The 18,780-nt window shown below is 57.1% G+C and overlaps 1 protein-coding gene across 16 annotated transcripts in view; it reads left to right on the forward strand.

The window, feature by feature from the left end:
- PAPLN (papilin, proteoglycan like sulfated glycoprotein) overlaps nucleotides 1-18,780 on the forward strand; it is a 62,392-nt gene that overhangs the window by 13,208 nt on the left and 30,404 nt on the right. For 11 of the 16 annotated variants that reach the window (XR_007475834.1, XR_004486131.2, XR_004486146.2 and 8 more), the window contains exons 14-29: nucleotides 319-360; nucleotides 719-926; nucleotides 1,449-1,631; nucleotides 1,846-1,987; nucleotides 7,539-7,619; nucleotides 7,787-8,042; nucleotides 9,026-9,146; nucleotides 9,489-9,603; nucleotides 10,591-11,068; nucleotides 11,837-11,974; nucleotides 12,110-12,234; nucleotides 12,516-12,669; nucleotides 13,302-13,439; nucleotides 14,132-14,259; nucleotides 14,366-14,474; nucleotides 16,795-16,961. Coding sequence is in view for 3 of the 16 variants with exons in the window: in XM_033437809.2 (XP_033293700.1) it covers nucleotides 319-360; nucleotides 719-926; nucleotides 1,449-1,631; nucleotides 1,846-1,987; nucleotides 7,539-7,619; nucleotides 7,787-8,042; nucleotides 9,026-9,146; nucleotides 9,489-9,603; nucleotides 10,591-11,068; nucleotides 11,837-11,974; nucleotides 12,110-12,234; nucleotides 12,516-12,669; nucleotides 13,302-13,439; nucleotides 14,132-14,259; nucleotides 14,366-14,474; nucleotides 16,795-16,961 (2,585 nt within the window). In the remaining 13 variants the exon portion in view is untranslated. Of the gene's footprint in view, nucleotides 1-318; nucleotides 361-718; nucleotides 927-1,448; nucleotides 1,632-1,845; nucleotides 1,988-7,538; nucleotides 7,620-7,786; nucleotides 8,043-9,025; nucleotides 9,147-9,488; nucleotides 9,604-10,590; nucleotides 11,069-11,836; nucleotides 11,975-12,109; nucleotides 12,235-12,515; nucleotides 12,670-13,301; nucleotides 13,440-14,131; nucleotides 14,260-14,365; nucleotides 14,475-16,794; nucleotides 16,962-18,186; nucleotides 18,444-18,780 lie in introns of all 16 variants that reach the window. The other 5 variants (XR_007475838.1, XR_004486209.2, XR_004486208.2 and 2 more) reach the window with 3 other exon arrangements.

The following is an 18,780-nucleotide window of genomic DNA, read 5'->3' on the forward strand; positions in this document are numbered from 1 at the left end:
GGTTGGGGGGGTATCGGAGGCCCCGTTTGTCTGAGCTGGCAGGGGACTTGGCAGGTGCCAAGGAGTGGGCCAGGGCTCGGGCCAAGGGGCCTGAGGACATCGGCAGTGCCTGTGTTTGTGCACAAGGGACCTCTTACCTGCACCAACCCAGAGCGTGGCGCCTCGCTGGGGCCCAGCGTGTGTGCAGGAACAGGTGCTCCTGGGCCACAGGCTCCCCGCAGGGCTGTGCAGTCCTTCCTCCCTGTGGCCTTGGTGGCAGCTGGTCTCTTGGGATGGTGGTGGGTGTGGCTTTGCATGTGGGCTGGCCCTTTCTTCTAGGTCCTTGGGCCCCACAGCCAGGAAGGGCCACTCCCCACTTGGGTGAGCACAGCCCCTCCGGGAGATGCTCCCCACTAAGTTCAGCCCCAGAGGGGATGGAGTCTGGTTGGGGGTGATGGCTGACCTGGTGAGGAGGAGGAAGGGGGACTCAGGTGAGGACAGGAACGCTGAGAGGGAGGCGGCCAGGCTCCGTGTTTTTAGGGACCAGTGCACAGTGGTGGGAATGGGTGAGCAGGGCCGGACCTTGGCCTTTGCGCAGGGCTCTTTGCCCCTCACATGCACTGCCTGATGCTCAGAGAATGGGCCGGGTGGGGGTCCCCCTCCACTCCTGTGCCTCCTCGGGCCTGGACCTTGGCGCCTGCTGCAGGGCCAGCCTCACCGCCTTCCTGCTCCCTGCCAGCTGGAAGACGGGGCCCTGGACTCCCTGCTCGGCCTCCTGTGAGGGCGGCTCCCAGTCCCGCACTGTCTACTGTGTCTCATCTGATGGCGCCGGCGTCCAGGAGGCTGCTGAGGACACCGAGTGTGCGGCCCTGCCTGAGAAGCCCCCTACCACGCAGGCCTGCAACCTGCAGCGCTGCACAGCCTGGAGCGCGGAGCCCTGGGGCGAGGTGAGGCCCGGGCCTTGCTAGGAGGGGCGGAAGTCAGGAGCTGGGTCTTGGGCCTGGGCAGCAGCAGGGCAGGGCTGGGAGGCTCGTCCTCCGCCTCGGGCAGACAGATCCTGGGAGTAAAGTGACCTGCCACGTGGTCTTGGAAGCAGTGGCCAAGGCTGGGACTAGAGCGAGGGCCTGGATTCCTGCTCCCGTGTTCTTCCTCCTTCTCTAGGGTCCCAGGCCGGGTGGGAAAGAAGAAGCCGGGCACATTGTTTGGGGGCCAGGGAGAAACTGGGGCTGCTGGTCACTGCTTCTGGCACCTACCTATGTTGCAGTTGCAAATGAAGGAACGTGGAAAACGCACCTCAGCTTGGTATCTGCAGCCGTGGTTCAGGCTGTGTAACCGCAGGAGGATGACTCGGCCTCTCTGGGCCTGGGAACTGGGCATGGGGCAGCAGGGTGTTGTCTGCCCTCTGGGCCAGGCTGGTGGGACTCCAACTGGGCGAGGACCAGCTCGTGCTGACAGCCCGGTCCTTACAGTGCTCTGTCAGCTGTGGCGCCGGGGTCCGGAGGCGGACTGTCACCTGCCGGGGTGACGAGGGGTCTCTGCTCCACGCCACAGCGTGCTCCTTGGAGGACCGTCCTCCCCTCACTGAGCCCTGTGTGCATGACAGCTGTCCCCCGCTCAGTGACCAGGCCTGGCACGTAGGCGCCTGGGGTCTAGTGAGTACTTCCCCCCACCCATACCTGCTGCCCAATCCCGGTCCCTTGGGTCTCTGACCGGAGGCTGCACATGTGCCTGTCCTTGGGTCTGACACGCAGGACCAGGCACCTTCCCCCTTCCCCCTGCCTTCTGGGTACCCCCCACCCAGTCTCAGGGTCTCTCTCCCTTTGCGGGCTTGTTCTCTCTCCCCACTCCCACCCCGGGGGGCCCCAGTGCTCCACGAGCTGCAGCTCGGGCACTCGGAGGCGCCAGGTGGGCTGCGCCATTGGCCCGCCCGGCCTCTGTGGGAGCCTGCAGCCCTCCAGGCCTGCGGATGTGGAGCCCTGTAACACGCAGCCCTGCCATCTTCCTCCAGGTAAGGACAGGGGGGGCAGCTGGCACCTGGCCCCACCTCTTTCCCTGCTATCAACCTGGCCAGCCCTTCCTGCCGCTGGGCCTTTGCCTGTGCTGTCAGCCCCCTGGAACGCTCTCACACATCACCGTGTGTGAAGCCTTTGCCACCCACAAAGTCCGGCTCTGGACAGCCTCACCAGGCAGCCCTGTTTCCCCCCTCGGAGGTAGTATCCCTTACCCCACCCCCATAGCTCACTGTAACTGCTGTCACTCTTAAGTTGGTTTCCGGGTGCTGCAGTGGTTGTACATGGCTTGTAGGCCTACTAGCTGTAAGCTTCTTGAGGGCCAGGTCCCCTTCCTTCTTTCTGTTTATACCCCTGCAGAACTTAGCTAGCGCGTGCTAGGTACTCAGTAATTGTTGAGTGACTGGGTGACTGAGTGCAGAGAGGGAGGCCGTCCAGGAAGGATTGTCCTCGCGTATTGCCTCTGCCTTCCCGCCTCCCCTCACCCCCATCCCCACTGGGAAGGAAGGTGTCCCAGTCGTGAGGAGCTGCAGGACAAAGGGCACAGAGGCAGCAACTTACTTGGTGTGAGGAGGTGTTACTGAGGGAAGGTGTGGGTTGGGGCTGAGCCGGGGGGTGGGTGGTCGGCTTTGAGATACTGCAGAGAGGCGTGTGGCCCTGATGTGCTAATGATGGGGGAATGGTTGGGTTCCAGTGGAGGCACGTGGCAAGGTGGCTAAGAGCCAGTGGCCTGGAGTCAACCGCTAACCTGGATTCAAATCTCCACTCCACTGCTGACCAGCCATGTGGCCGTGGGCAACTGCCCCTCCTCTCTGATCCTCGGTTTGCCCATCCGTACAGTGGGGTTAATGAGACTGACTTTCCAGGCTCGTGATGATCGCTTGGCACAGTGCCTGAATACACAGTACTCCATAAGCAAAGGGTGGGCGGCAGTGGCGGTGAGGCTCTGGGGGACCCTGGGCCGGGCTCCTGGGGCTCCTTCGCCTGGGCCTGGCCCTTGGGGTGCGCGAGCAGATGGATCCTCGGGCTCTTACAAGTCCAGCTCCCTGGAGCCACTCGGTGTCCCGGGACCCTGGATGCCTTCCTGGCAGAGGCTGCCCTGAACTTACCCCAGAGAGGCATTCACATAGGTCGAAAGGAGGGAAACAGAGAACTTCAGGCCAGGCTGAGTTGTAAAAGAAATAACCTTCATTGCTGTTTTCATAATTATAAAAATAATTATGTTCATTGTGGAAAATTTGGAGAATTTAGAAACTTAGTATATAGCGAGAAACTTAAATTACCCTTGACCCCATCCATTGTTGGGATAAATCTTTAGTGAACTTCCTTGTAACGTATGGGTGATTTTGTATCTCCTTTTTGCCCCTAATGACATTTGGTCTGTGAACATTCTTGTCTTGTGATTTCTAGGGGCTCCACAGAAGTCCATGGTGGGTATGAATTTAGAATTTAGGTGGTTCCTGCTGTTTTGGGTACTGTAACTAGTGCTGTAGTGCTTACTGGCAAGTGCCCGGGAGGAGGGGCCGAGGGTGCAAAGAGGCGGCCCCCTGAGGGGTGGGCTTCTGAGCGGACACACCGGACAGCTCTGCTTCCCCGTCTTTTCTAGACTCTTGAGCAGTGCTCGCCAATAGAAATAGAAGGCAAGCCCCACATGTCATTTAAAATTTTCTAAGAACCACATTTTATTTATTATTTTTAAGAGTTATTTATTTTATATATATTTATTTTTGGCTGCATCAGGTCTTAGTTGTGGCATGCGGGATCTTCATTGAGGCACGTGGGATCTTGTGGCGCGCAGGCTTCTCTCTAGTTGTGGTGCACAGGTTTTCTCTTCTCTAGTTGTGGCGCATGGGCTCCAGGGCGTGTGGGCTCTGTAGTTTGCAGCACGCAGGCTCTCTAGTTGAGGCACGCAAGCTCAGTGGTTGTGGCGCGCAGGCCCAGTTGCCCTGCGGCATGTGGGATCCTGGTTCCCCGGCCAGGGATTGAACCCACAGTGCTAAAATTTCACTGGTGTAGTCGATCTCGATTTAGATGTCATGAAACGTACAGTTGAAAAAGCAGATTCACATCCCCAAGTTGTTCCAGACATACTGAAGGTTTTTCAATAAATGAATCAAGTGTCAGTGTTTAAATTTAAAAATAATTCTAGTTCGGTAAAATTTAAAACTCAGTTTCTCAGTCCCTCAAGCCACATTTCAAGTGCTCAGTAACTGCGAGACCAGTAGGGGCCCAGGACCGGCCCTCGGCACAGGGTATGGGGGTGATGACAGGTCTGTCCAGGGAGGGTGCCCTTCGGGCTGGGGTGATGCTGAGGGCCTCAGGCCTCTGGCTACTGATTAAATTTGTCTAATAGGCCCAGGGGAGCCACTGAAAGTTTTGGAGCTAGAGTGACACCATGAAAGATGTTTAGGACAGATTTGGCACCTGCCTGAGTGTCAGGCCAAAGTGGAGAGAGTTGAGAAGTAGGAGCCAGGTGGGGAGCAGGTGCAGAAATCCAGGCTCTTAGAGAGAATGATGGGAGTGGAGGGGCCTGCGCTGGCCCAGCAGAGCCTCATCCCCTGCGGGTGTGGGTGTGGGGAGGGGCCCCGGACTCCAAGTTAAGCCTGAAAAGGTGGCAGAGAAGAGTCACAGGAGGGGAAGCCAGAGGCAGGGTGGGCTTGGCAGAAAGGTGCCTTTCAGGCAACGGAGAGATAGCAGGAATTCCAAGGCTGGCTGGGGACTGTGAACGCAGGGCCGAATGTGCGTAGGAGACCAGAACAGGGGAGAGAACTGGAATCAGCCTTGTCCGAGGTTTTGGCCCAGGTTGGGTAGGTAATAAAATGAAAACAAAGATTTTACCTCTTCTCTACTGGAATCTTCCAACCCTAAATCATTATTTTTTAAATATTCCCTGGAGACTGGCAAGATGTCCATGCGAGAATGGGATTTTCACTTATTTTATTTTTTATAACTTTGTTCCACTAGGTAGTAATATGTTTATTGTGGAAAATTTGAAAAACTAACAAATAGAAGGAGGGGACCCCCCGCACCTCTGCCTCACAAAACACACACACACACACACAAAGCACTCAGAAACTTTCACTGTGAGCATTTTGGTGGTTTTGTTTTTTTAATTTATTTTATTCAAGTATAGTTGATTTACAATGTTGTGTTAGTTTCTGCTGTACAGCAAAGTGATTGTTTTATTTTTTGAAAGATTTATTTATCATTATTTTTTGTTTTATTTATTTTTGGCTGCATTGGTTCTTAGTTGCGGCATGTGGGATCTTCGTTGAGTCATGCGGGATCTTTCGTTGCGGCGCCTGGGCTTCTCTAGTTGTGGCGTGGGTTCCAGAGTGCGTGGACTCTGTGGCTTGTGGCACGCAGGCTCTAGTTGAGGCGCGCAAGCTCAGTAGTTGTGGCACGCAGGCTTAGTTGCCCCGTGGCATGTGGGATCCCAGTTCCCTGACCAGGGATCAAAACCGCATCCCCTGCATTGTAAGGCGGGTTCTTTACCACTAGACCAGCAGGGAAGTCCCCAGTTTTATATATATATGCATGTGTATAAGTATATATGTTGTTTTCCATTATGGTTTATCTCAGGATATTGTATATAGTTCCCTGTGCTATACAGTAGGACCTTGTCGTTTATCCATCCTCTATGAAATAGTTTGCACCTGCTAATCCCAAACTCCCCATCTACCCCTCCCCCACCCCCCTCCCCCTTGGCAGCCACACGTCTGTTCTCTGTGAGTCTGTTTCACAGTCACTGTGAGCATTTTGGGGGTGTCCTGCTACTATTCTTTTGGGTATCATTTTTAAAAATTCCTATTATCCTAATCTTATCTACTCAGCCTTTTGCATTTTTTCTCTAATATTTTGTGATGAAAATCTTTTTAAGAACTTAATATTGAGGTGGTTAAACATCATACAGCGTAAAATTCACCCATGCTAATGGTACAGTTTGTGGGTTTTAGTAAGTTCACTAAGCTGGACAAGAGACGATGAGGAATTTGGATCACACAGGAAAGTTGAAGAGCTGTGTGGTGAGCAGCCACGTGTCCACCATCAAGTTCACAATTAATATTTTGTTGTAATTACTTTTTCATCATCTACTCTCTATCCCTTCATCTATTAATCCAATTGTTTTTAATATGGATTTTTAAAAATTGACGTGAAAATCAACACAGTTAACCACTTTAAAGTATACAGTGTGCTGTTTTTATTTATTTATTTATTTTGGCTGCACTGGGTCTTCGTTGCTGTGCGTGGGCTTTCTCTAGTTGAGGCGAGCGGGGGCTGCTCTTCGTTGCGGTGCGCGGGCTTCTCACCGCGGTGGCTTCTCTTTTTGCGGAGCACGGGCTCTAGGCGCGCAGGCTCAGTAGTTGTGGTGCACGGGCTTAGTTGCTCCGCGGCATGTGGGATCTTCCCGGACCAGGGCTCGAACCCGTGTCCCCTGCATTGGCAGGCAGATTCTTAACCACTGCACCACGAGGGAAGTCCAAGTTGACAGTGTGCTCTTATTTGTTGTGTTCACAATGTTGTACAACGACCAACTCTCTAGGTTCAAAAATTTTCATCACCCATATAAGCACCCTGTACCCATCAAGTAATCACTCCCCATTAACCCTAGTCCCCTTCCCTGGTCACCTGACCTGCTCTCTGTCTCTATGGATTTGCCAATTCTAGATAATATCAGATAAAAGGAAGAGCAGACCTTTTGCATCTGGCTTCTTTCACTTAGCGGAATGTTTTTGAGGTTCATCCAAGTTGTGGCATACATCAGCACTTCATTCCTTGTTACGGCTAAATCGCATTCAGTTATATGGATGTACCCGATTTGTTTATCCATGTGTCTGCTGATGGATATTTGGGTTGTTTTCACCCTTTGGCCATAATGAATAATGCTGCTATGAACATATTCATGTAGGAGTTTCTGTGTGTGTGTGTGTGTGTGTGTGTGTGTGTGTGTGTGTGTGTGTGTGTGTGAGGAACTGCCGGGCTGTTTCCACAGTGTTGCACCATTTTACATTCCCACCAACAGTGCATGGGTTTCCAGTTTGTCCGCATCCTCGCCGACACTTGTTATTTCAGTCTTTTCTGATTAGAGTCATCCTAGTGCATACGAAGTGGTGTCTCCTTATGGCTCTGATTTGCGTTTCCTTAATGACTGATGATGTAGAGCATCTTTTCATGTGCTTGTTGGCATCTGTGTGTCTTCTTTGGAGGAGCATATGTTCAAGTTCCTTGCCCATTTTAAAACTGGATTGTTTATCTTTTCATCAGTTCAATTAAAAATGTGTATGATTTTTTGCTTTATGCCATTGGAATCAAACATAAACGCTAATTTTACATGTGGCTTTTCCTTTTGCTGAACACGTAACATGAGCATTTTCTATGCAATCAAAGACTCTCTTGAAACCTGGGAAGTGTGTTTATAAAAACACAAGTCTGCTGCTTTTTCCTTCTACTGTCCTGGGTTCCCCAGGTCCTGCCTGAGTAGTGGGGTGGGAGCAGATGTTGGTGGGGGTGGCCTTCCCTCTGCACCCTGACTGCCCCGGCTCCCTGCAGAAGTCCCCAGCATGCAGGACATGCACACCAGCCCCAGGGACCCGTGGATGTCTCTGGGCCCACGGGAGGCCCCCACCTCAGGTGAGAAGCTCAGTGGAAGCCCCCAGCCCCGGGCCCTTGAGGTGGAGGTTGAGGGTGGCGGCAGGTGGTTTGGGGGGATGGGGAGAGGTGGGTCTGATGCGGACACAGATGGAGGGTGAGGAGCCAGGTGGAGACATCACATGACCTTTGCTTCCTCTTCTCTCTAGATTTCAGAGACCAGTGGTGGGCACCCCAGGAGCAACCCTCAGCTCGGGGTAACCCCAGAGGCGACCAGAGCCCACACCTGCCAGCCCCGGGCCCAGCCCCATCTCTGCGGCATTCCTCACACCGGCAGCCCCTGCGGTCTGGCTTGGGGCCCCGTGACTGCAGACACAGCCCCCATGGGTGCTGCCCCGATGGCCACACTGCGTCTCTTGGGCCACAGTGGCAAGGCTGCCCGGGGGCCTCATGTCAGCAGAGCAGGTGGGTGCCTCTTCCTTCTCCCCAGGTCGAAGAGGGAAGGTGTGTGTTCAGGGCGTGTGTCTGATGCACGGGCAGTGTCTCTGCTCGGAGAGGGCGTGGGGTGGCCTAGCAGAGCTCCAGGCTGAGCTGCCCTGGTAGCGCAAAACCGAGGGCTTGGGTTCCTCTCGCTGAGCTCCTTAACGTGCTGGCTGTGGGCAAAACCCCCTGCTTTCTCTGCAGAAGTCAGCCTGTTGAGATGTAGCCTGAGGCTCTGGGAAGGCAAGTGGGCTATGATTCTAGCTCTCCGATCCAAACCAGGCCCCCAGTCCCTCAGAGGCTGTGGTGCTAAGGGCTGAGATTCGGCGCCCAGCAGCCTGGGGGTGATTCTCAGCTCAGCCACTTACCGGTTGCGTGCTGGGTGACTTGGGGCAAGTTATTAACCTCTTTGATCTTGGCTTCCTCTGCTGAGAATTGGGAACAATGACAGCCACTGACTGGGGTTCCTGTGAGGCTGAAACGAATCACATGGTGCCTGGCACATAGAAGGTGCTTTGATATGTTCCTTCTTTCACCTTCCTTCCCAGCTCCTGGTTGGTGGAGGTGAAATAAGTGGTGGGCTCCTCTGACACCCTCTTCTGCCCCATCGCCCAACTGCTGACATTTTGTAAAAACTCCCTGGGAACCTGGTGTCTGGGCAGGTTCAGGTGCATTTCCCCCTCCTCGGCTTTGTGGTGGGCTGTGTGAGTTGAAGATCTCTCAGTTATTAAGGGTTCAGCTCTGCGTATTGTTTTCCTGTCGCCCTCACTGGGAGCCTCTAAGCGGCCAGTGGACATGGCAGAGACTGGGGTTCACAAACCCGTCTCCCACGCGGATCTTCACCCGGTCAGCCCCTGGCTCAGGGAGCCTCGGAGCCCGGATCCTGGGATGCAGGAAGCTCAGGGTCCCTGGTAGGGGTGGGGGTCAGGGCTGGGTGGTGAGGGGAGGGCTGTGTGATGTCTGTCTAGGTTCGGGTGCTGTCCTGACGGGGTGTCTGTGGCCGAGGGGCCCCATCAGGCTGGCTGTGCGAGCTCTTATGGACGCAGCAACACCGGGAGCAGGCCACAGTCGAGAGAGGTGGCTTCCACGGTAAGTGTCTGGTCACGTGAGGGGCAGGAGTCCAGCCCCCGAGCCTGCTCAGAGCCACTGCGACCCAGGCTCTGCAGCTTTAGCCTTGCAGAAAGGAGGTCCCTGAAGCCGGCTGGACTGGACCATCCTCTGGAGGGCATAGGGCTTCAGCGACAGGCCTGGGCTGGAGCTGGGGGGTTCAGCTAACATTCTCCTGGCCTCTGATCTGCCCCCAGGGCTGGGGTTATGCTCCGTGCGTTCACAGTTCTGTCCCTCTTCCTGCCATCCTCTACCTGGCAGCCTAGAGTTCCCGCCAAGAGCCAGACTTATTTCCAACTTCCCAACCTTGGGCTTCCTCCCCAGGCCCAGCAGAATGAGCCCAGTGAGTGCCGGGTCTCCCAGTTCGGCTGTTGCTACGACAACATGGCCTCTGCGGTGGGCCCTCTTGGGGAAGGCTGTGTGGGCCAGCCCAGCTACAGTGAGTGGATGCCCCTTCTTGTCCTTCCTGGTGGGTAGGCTCTGGTCCCACTGTGCTCGCCACCCCACCCAGAGCCGAGAACCTTCCTACTGCCTTGGTTATTGCTCTTTTCTCCCACAAATACTTACTGATCACCTACTAGGTGCCGGGCCAGAGAACAGTGCGAGATTATTATCGTGTCCAACAGTTTGCACTTGTCGCCGCCTGGTTGCTTGAGGGAGTTGGGGAGAGTTGTCAGTGGGGATTCCACAGAGAAGGAAGGCTGTGCTGCCCCCGGGGCTCAGCCCCCTCCAGAGACAGGGAGGTCAGGGCTGGGATGGATGGGGTGTCCCCACCCTGCCTGGGATGAGTCCTGGAAGGAGGGCTGTGAGGCGGGTGCATGGGTGGAATGATGGGGACCATCACAGGGACGTTGGAAGCCAGGTGGGCTGGTGGGCTGAGTCTGCAGGGGGCTGGGCACCTGGATGGGCTTTAAGCAGGGGCCAGCGTGGTCACGTCTGAATGCGGAGAGGGAGCAGGCTGTGCCTGGGAGGAGGGTGATGATTATGGGCAGGCTGGGGGCTGGAGAAGATTCAGAGCTGGTGAAGGGCCCTGGGAACAAGGGTGGGCCCCTCACTGGGCATCTTCACAGGCCTTTGGGGGCTCAGGGCTGGGTCCTCATTGTGAGCTGAGCACAGCAAGGTTTGGCCCTGGGGTTGCTCTGTGTGCGCCCTTGGGGCCTGGGTCAGGTGGGGAAGAGCACGAGGGAGCCTGTCCGGGGAGCTCATGGCCCTGACCTTTGGACGGCTCTAGTTCTGGGGGTGGAGGTGGACGGGGATGATTGTGGAGGCTGCTGGGTTCCCAGCCCAGGGCAGGTCCCCAGGGCTGGTCAGGGGCCCAGTGTAGATGTGCTCCGTACCCTGGGAAGGGCCTCACTCCTACATCCTGGGCAGCGTTTGCAGCTTCGTTACTGGGTCTCAGTGACCTGCGTCCTCCCTGCCCCCTCAGTGTACCCTGTGCGGTGCCTACTGCCCAGCGCCCATGGCTCCTGCACGGACTGGGCCGCCCGCTGGTACTTCATCGCCTCCGTGGGCCAGTGTAACCGTTTCTGGTATGGTGGCTGCCACGGCAACGCCAATAACTTTGCCTCAGAGGAGGAGTGTGTGAGCAGCTGCCGGGGACCCCAACATGGGCCCCGCCGACAAGACCCCGGGGCCTCTGGCCAAAGCACCCATAGAGACAGTGGCGGCAGCGGTCCTGGGGACCAGCAGGAGGCCAGCCGGCACGGGACGGGGCCTGTTGTCCAGAGAAAGCCCTTGCCTTCCGGTGGCCTCTGGAGGCAAGATCAAGAGCCTGGGCCGGGGGCCGTGGACCACAGACAGGCCTTTGGAGAAGGGCCGCAGGGCCAGGACCTTGGGCCCAGTGCTGCTGGACTGGGCGGAGACGCAGGACCACCAGTGCCACCTTCCCACAGCTCCTCCTACAGGTGAGGCCCATCTTCCCCAGGTGGGATGGGGGATTAGGGACCCAGGCCCAAGGGCTGAGGCGTTTGGAGCTAAAACCCTGAGGTCAACTGGGCCCCCCTCCATCCCTAACCTGGAATCTTCCAAACAGCCCAGACTGGAGGGCCTTGCTACCATCATTCTACAGATGGGGAAGCTCAGGCTTTGGAGATATGAGACTTGCTTAGGGTCAGGCAATCGGTGGATGGTGGTGCCTAGACTCTCCAGCAGATCTTGCCGGTATAGCCCAGGGCCTGTCTAGTTGAGGCCTAGGTTATAAGCTTCATGACCTTTGGCAAGTCATCCAAATTCTCGAAGCCTCAGTTTCTTGCCCTGTAAAATGGTGATGTGATCTCATAGGTTTAATGTGGGTCTCATTTGTTGTTAGTCTTGTGACTGTCATATTAATGAGATTTGGGAAGATTAAAAACAAAATAAATAAAACTTTGAATTCCAAAGGGATCAGGCATGTGTTTAGCTCCCCGTGGGAACCTGGTGTTGCTTCTCTCCCAGCCTCTCCATTCCCTGGGCTCTGTGCCTATTCTGTGCTCTGGCAGGAACAGGTTGAGGGAGCAACGCCTGGGGATATTGGGGGGGGGGGTGGATTCCTGAGTCCTCGGGCTTCTGGAGCTTGGCTTCCCCTGCGACCCTCTGGCCCCACCGGTGCCCAGGACGGGATGGACACCAAGCTTTCTGTGTGGTGAAGTCCCTGGTCCCGGCACTCATGCAGACCCTCCCTCCCACCTTTCCAGGATCACCCTGGCAGGCTCGGAGCTCTCCCTGGTACAGGTGGCCCTGGGGCAGCTGGTGCGGCTCTTCTGCCCAGATGACAGCTCCCTGGACCCCCACGCCAGGTGGCAGAAAGACGGGCGGCCTATCTCCTCTGCCAGGTGTGTGTGCAGCCTGCACAGCCCCTCTGATCTCCTGGGACGGGCGGGTGAGTGTGGGGCGACGGCGCCTCTTACAGGAGCCAGGCTCATCGTTGCCTCAGGAGCCCGGAGCTCAAGCGCCCTCTCTTCATTCAGGCACCAGCTGCAGCCCGATGGCTCCCTGGTCATCAGCCCCCTGCGGGCAGAGGACACTGGCACCTACAGCTGTGGCAGCACCAGGCCAGACCGTGGCTCTCAGAAGATCCAGCTTCGCATCACAGGTCTCTGTCCCCACCCCCCCGCAGTGGGTCTCACGGGCCCCGGGGTGGGGTACTGGCCGGGAGGGCCTGGGCCGGGGGGCCTCGACACTGGAGGACTAGTGTTTCCTTGGGCCAAGGCCTCCTGGTGGCAGGGACCACATGCTCCAGCTGGGCTGGGGCGGATGTGTTGCCCCTCGTGGCCCTCATTTCTCCATTGGTTCCCTGCAAGCCCCATGGCCCACCCTTCCTTCCACCCCCTTCTCCCCACAGCTCACCCCTTGCTTCTCCTTGCCTCATGACAGGGGGTGACGTGGCCGTGATTCCTGAGGCTGAACCAAGGCACTTCCCTCAGGCCAGGGACCCAGCCCAGGGCCACAGTCCTCGGGACCCCAGCCTAGGGGGCGGTTCTGGGGGCCGGGGGGCCGTCTCCTCCTCACACCCATGGCCCACGAGCAGGTAACAGTGTGCAGTGCTGTCCCGCTCTTGGTCTGCCCCACTGAGGCCGGGGTTAGGGGAGGTCTTGGGGAGAGCAGGGGGAGGGTGGGTGGTCCCAGGCCAGCGTGTGCTGTGAGCGGGCTTGCTGGTGCCTGCTCAGGGCTCTGTGAGGGGAGGGCTGGGGAAGCATGGCTCCCGGAGCTCAGCTTCTGGAGGAGGAAGGGGACCCCGCCCACCACCCTGAGTCGTGGGGAACGGAGCCCGGGCCTGGCCCAGGCCTCAGGAGCCAAGGGAGGGGAGGACACCGGCAGCTAGAGGGCCTGAGAAGGCCTTGAAGAAGGGCAGTTTACGGAGGGGACGCAGAGAGCTGGGGGTGCCCAAGTCAAGGACCTGGAGGCAGACGCGCAGGTCAGGCGGGCGGGGGACAGTCGGAGGTTCTGGGTGGGGAGGTGAGATAAGCCACAGGTGTCTTTTAGACCTGGTCCAAGATGTCCCAACCGGAACAAAGGGGTGATGTTGGGAAGCGGAATCTGGCTGGAGAGGGGCAAGGGGCCCACGAGGCTGTGCGGAGGTCCCGTCCCCTGACGTGGGTGGGAGTGGGGGAGAGGCAGCTGCAAGGACCCCCTCACGGCCGTGGGGTGCTTGCTCTGCAGGCTGCGTCTGGACCGGCACCAGCCTGGGGTGGTGGACGCCCATCCAGGCCAGCAGATCCGGCTGACCTGTCGTGCTGAGGGCTTCCCACCCACAAGCGTCGAGTGGCAGAGAGATGGGCAGCCCCTCTCTTCTCCCAGGTTCGTTCAGCTCCTTTCCCCTCCCGCCTGGCCGGCCTCCAGCCGCACCCCCACTGGGGGAGGGAGCTGCAGGTGCCCCCTGGTCCTGAGGAGGACCCCAGGGCCCCTTGAGGGTTGGAGCTGTGGCGTCGGGCTCCTCGGGCAGACCGCATTTGGGTCTCTGGGCCTTTCTGGACTGTGGTTAGCGGACAGAAGTAAGGGCCTGCTAACAGAGGTGACAGCTGAGCGAGGAAACAGAGGCGGACACACTTCTGGCCGTAATCCCAAGGGCTCACGTTTACTGGGCCCGTTCGGAGGTGAGGCTTTTCTCCTCCTATGACCTGCAGAGGAGACCAAATAGGTGGGTGCTAGTTCATCCCCATTTGACATGCACAAGCTGAACACCACACAGCTCCTAAGTGGTAGAACCAGAGCCGAGCCTAGTAAACAAGTGTAGCAAAAACTAGAAACCCAAACCAGAATTATTTTGTATCAGAAAACTTGACTTGTTTATTCAGGCTCTAAAGTCAGGCATCTTTAAGGAGAGTGCCAGCAGCTGGAGGGCCTGAGGGCCGGAGGCCTACTGGCCCTTGGTCAGATCCCAGTGACAGCAGGGGCTGCTCAGCCTCTCACCGGGGGAGGGAAGATCCTGCCGCTCCTGCCCCCTGCCGGGCACGTTGGGGTGGGGACACCTGATTGTGCTTGGCCCCCAGACACCAGCTGCAGTCCGACGGCTCCCTGGTCATCAGCCGCTTGGCTGTGGAAGATGGAGGCGTCTATACCTGTGTTGCAGTCAACGGGCAGGACCGAGACCAGCGCTGGGTCCAGCTCAGAGTTCTGGGTAAGGCGGCAGTCCCGGGCGGGAGGGTGAGTGTGGCCGGTGGCCTCTGAGGTCAGGTGGGCCAGGATGGGCGTGGTGGCTGACAGTGCCCCCTCCTTGGGCCCAGGGGAGCTGACAATCACAGGGCTGCCCTCTACGGTGATGGTGCCAGAAGGTGACACGGCCAGGCTGCTGTGTGCGGTGGCGGGCGAAAGCGTGAACATCAGATGGTCCAGGTAAGGCTCTGCTCCAGGCAGGCCTGGCCCTCGGGCCCTCGTACCTGAGGTGGTACAGCCCAGACAGAGGGGGTGCACCTTCCTGCGGGATGCTGCGGTCACCACTGCCCCCTCCCCTTATTCTTCCACTCCTGCCTCCCGGCCTGGTGTCAGGGAAGGGGCCACAGCGCCCTCATACCGACGCCCGGAAGCCCCCTGGGACTGCTCTTTTCTGTTGGTCGGGCTACCCCGGGTTTCTCAACCTCGGCACTGTTGAGATTTTGGGCTGACACGTTCGTCTGTTGGGGTGCACTGGAGGACGTCTAGCAGTGTCCAGGCCATCTACCTGCCGGATGCCAGTGGCACTCCCTCCCAAGTCATGGCAATAAAAAGTCTCCAGATGTTGCCAAATGTCTCCTGGGTGACAGAATCTCCACTGGCGTTGAGAAACCCTGGGCTGCACACAGCTTTGAGGACTTCAGTCGTCTTTTACCCCAAATCTGTTGGTCTTTTATTCATTCAGCGTTTTTTTGCCCACTTCCTCCTTGCAGTATGTCAGGACTAGGCTAGGCTCTGGGGATCCTGGGGTAATCTGAGTCCCCCAAAAACTCCCAGGCAGGAGATGGCCCAGTGTCCCCCAGGCTCCAGAGGTTTGCCTTAAGTGCGTCTGTGTACAGTGGGGTGAGGCTGTCTCCTGTCTGGGAGAATGGATGAAGGGAAGGATGTTCTTGGTCAAGCCTCAAGGGTGAGTATTGGAGCGATGATGCCAGGATGGGAATGGGCCTGCACACTGGCAGGAACGGTGAGGGGCACGGAGGTCAGCTGCCTCTCTGTGGCCTTGATGCCAGGGAAGGTGGTGGGAGCCTCTGCAGGCTTCTCAGCTGGTGCCCTCAGCCGGCCCTGCCCTGATCAGCTGTGGCTGTGATTATCCTATCAGGCCTGGAGCTTCCCAGCAGCAAACATGCTCAGGACACCCCTCTTCAAAACAAACAAACATAAACACACCCTCCTCTGACCCAGTGTTTCCCTGCAGTGGGGTCCTATATTGCGTCCCCTTCATGCACGGCTGTTCACATTATCTTGGTCTGCTCACCTCCCTGCTGGCAGCTCAGCCCTTGCCCCGGGGCCTCTCCTCCACCCCCGCACCCCCATGCCAGGGACACTGCCCTGACCGAGGTCACCAGTACCTCCCTGTTCCTCAGTCCTTGAACAGACTCAGTCCCACATGACCTGCAGTCTCCTTCCTGCTTCTCCGGCTGCAGCTTCTGTTTTCCTGGCCCGCTCATCACATCCCTCTCTCTGAGAGGCTGGTGTACCTTGAGGTCTGTCCTTGGTCCTCGGTCCTCGGCTTTTCTCTAACTTCACCTTGGGTAGCCCTGTAGACATGAAGTTTCCAGGACCATCAGTGCTGAGACACTACCTGGGTCCAGACCTCAAACCTGATGGCTCCTGGTGTCTCAGAGCACCCGAACTGCGAAATGGGGGAAAATAACCTCACCATTCACTCCTCATCCTGCCCTGGGTCTCCCCACGGTGGAGGTGCACCACCACTGCCCAGTAACCAAGCTAGGAACCTGCTACCCTTGATCTCTTCTTCTCCCCCACCTCTGACCCTCACCCAGGTCCCTTTGCTTTACTGTCTGTCTCGTCAACCTGTGTGCACACCTGCGGCAGCCACTCACCTGGCCTCTGCCCTCGGGCTTGTCCCTGCCCCACGCTGCGGTTGGTGATCCTTTCCAAGCACACGTGGCGTTGTCAGTCCTGCTCAGCTCACACCCCTCGCTTACCCCCAGGATCTGGTCCGGACTCCTGACAGGAGCCGTGCGCACTTCCTCCCACGCCCACTCTCCTCGCTGCGGCCATGGCCTTCCTTCAAACCCCCGGGTCCCCGTGTCCTCCTGTCAGCCAGCCGCTCCTCCTCACCCTCAGGTCAGGCCTCGGCCAGCTGTCCTCCTTAGGGAAGGCTCCCCTACCACCTGCACCCCGCCCCACCTCGCTGGAGGCAGGATGCTCGTGTCCTTCATCCCGCTGCTTAGAGGACCTCTGTGGACGAAGAGGGAGAGAGAGACTCCTGTGGGGATAAGGGGCAGATCTGCAGTCACTTAGATAAGCTGGTGTGAGTCCACCTCACTTCCGAGGTATTTTGCTTCGGCATTGCTGGTCTATCATCTTGGTACCAGACCCATCCCTTCCTTAAGGTGAGGGGCCGCAAAGAGGGAGTCTTTGGCTCTGGAGTGGCCTTGGATCACCACCTCCCCCTGGCCCCGGGAGGGCTGGCACAGCTTCCCAGGGCCTGAAAATGAGGGCCTGGACAGCTCTCCCAGCGTCCTCTCCCCACTAGGAATGGGCTGCCGGTGCGGGCCGATGGCCACCGTGTCCACCAGTCCCCGGATGGCACACTGCTGATCCACAACCTGCAGGCCAGGGACGAGGGCTCCTACACATGCAGCGCCTACCGTGGAAGCCAGGCAGTCAGCCGCAGCACCGAGGTGAAGGTGGTCCCGCCGGGTAAGGAAGGCCTACCCCAGGCATCTGCTTGTCCTTGAGAGCTGGCTGCCTGCTGCAGAATGTGGAGGGGGCAGGCTCTGCAGTCCAGGGGACTCAACTCCAAATCCTGCCTCACCTTGCCAGTTCCTGGTAGTGTGACTTGGAGCAGGCCAGTTATCATGGGGGGCTTGAAACAGCCTGGGAGAGAACTGCCAGGGCCTTTCCGTGCTGGTCAGCCTGGATGGTCAGGCCTGGCTACCTCCTGTCTGTGGGGCTGAGGCTGGAATTGGCCAGGCTAAAGGTTGAAGTCTGGTAGAAATGTTGCTTAGTGAGCGGGACTGACAGTGGGCTTCCAGTCTGAGCTCCTTCAGACAGCGACTGGGACGCACACGTCCCAGGGCCCAGCGCAGTGTCGGCATCACCAGGTGCTCAGAGACTCAGTGATGGAGCACGTGCCTGCGTGAAGGCGTTGCCTTGGCCAAAGCACCGTCCTGTAGGGGCCACTTTTCACCTCTGTCCTGCCCAGCAAATAGATCCTTGTCTGTGTATTTACCAAACTTACGAGACTTGCGACAGGGCCAGAAGGCAGATTTATGAGAGAAGGAGAGCTGTTAGGAGGATCCAGACGGGCATGTTTGTGATTAGCTATAGACATGTCTACCTGGGAAGCTAAATTGTAATTAGAAATTTGGTTGATGCTGAAGTTTGGTGGGGCTCCTGATGTGGTGTGACGTGACTGCCTTCCTGGATAGGACACTATGGCCTCAGTCCAGCTGCCTTTCTCCCGCCCCGTTAGATGAGCGTTGCTAATCTTACTTTTTTTGTGTGTGGGCGGCGGGGGGGACCTTTCTTGATGAGAAGCTATCTCCCTCCCTCCTTTAACAGTGTTCGTTCCATCGATTAGGCTGCATGTTATCTGCTGTCACCCATGTAAGCTTTTTGTAGCATTTCACTGCTTGAGGCTGTCTCACTGTGCCCTATTCGTGGTTTGGTGGCATGTTGGAACTGCAGTGTTCGAATCAGGGTGGGGGGCCTTGAGCTAGTCACACTCTGGTGTAAGGGACATACTTCTACTGTGAAGACCTCTCAAGCTTTTTGCCTAAAAGTTTAGGGTGAGAAACAGAAAATATCGTAGGGTTAAAACATAGCGGGGGACGGTCACTCACACTTCTCTAAGTGAATGGGAATGCTATGGGGCAAAACAGTTACATGCGCACATTCTAGCCATGGTTACTATGTGCCCCAGGTGCTATTATTATCTCCACTTCAGATAAGAAAACTGAGAAACAGAGAGCTTAAGTAATATTAATTTGCCCAGAGACCCCCGGCTAGAAGTGGCAGAGCCATGATGGCGCCCAGGCAACCAGCGTGCTTCACCAGCAAGCCCAGCACCTCCTCACCTCTGGCCGTGATGGGTCCAAGGGCTGCAATGGCTGAGATAAAGTTGGTACCAAAGTTATGATTTTTAAGAATAGGCATAGATGGCTTGCTCTTTATGTAAACGTAAGTAGTTCATACTCTTGTATTATCGGTATTACTTTATACAGCCGTCCACTTGTTAGGTATGGTCTTTCAGTTGTATTTTAGGAGGGAGCAGGGGAGAGGGCATGGAGTAGGCCATCCCCAGCCCCGTGAGGTGACTTCAGGGAGGTGCTGCTCAGGCCTAAGCCAAGCTGAGTCATAAGAGCCCCTTCCAGAAAGAAAAGGCCACTTCAGTGCTAAGATGAAGCAGCAGGATGAAACTCTCACAGGGATTTATAAGATACTGAAGCTTCCAGTAAATTCAGAGGGGGAGGCAACCAGCACTTTGTGCTCGATGTAGTGTCAGTGCCACCGTTCA

The sequence above is a fragment of the Orcinus orca genome, chromosome 2 (genome assembly GCF_937001465.1).
Source record: "Orcinus orca chromosome 2, mOrcOrc1.1, whole genome shotgun sequence".
Classification (NCBI taxonomy): Eukaryota; Metazoa; Chordata; class Mammalia; order Artiodactyla; family Delphinidae; genus Orcinus; species Orcinus orca.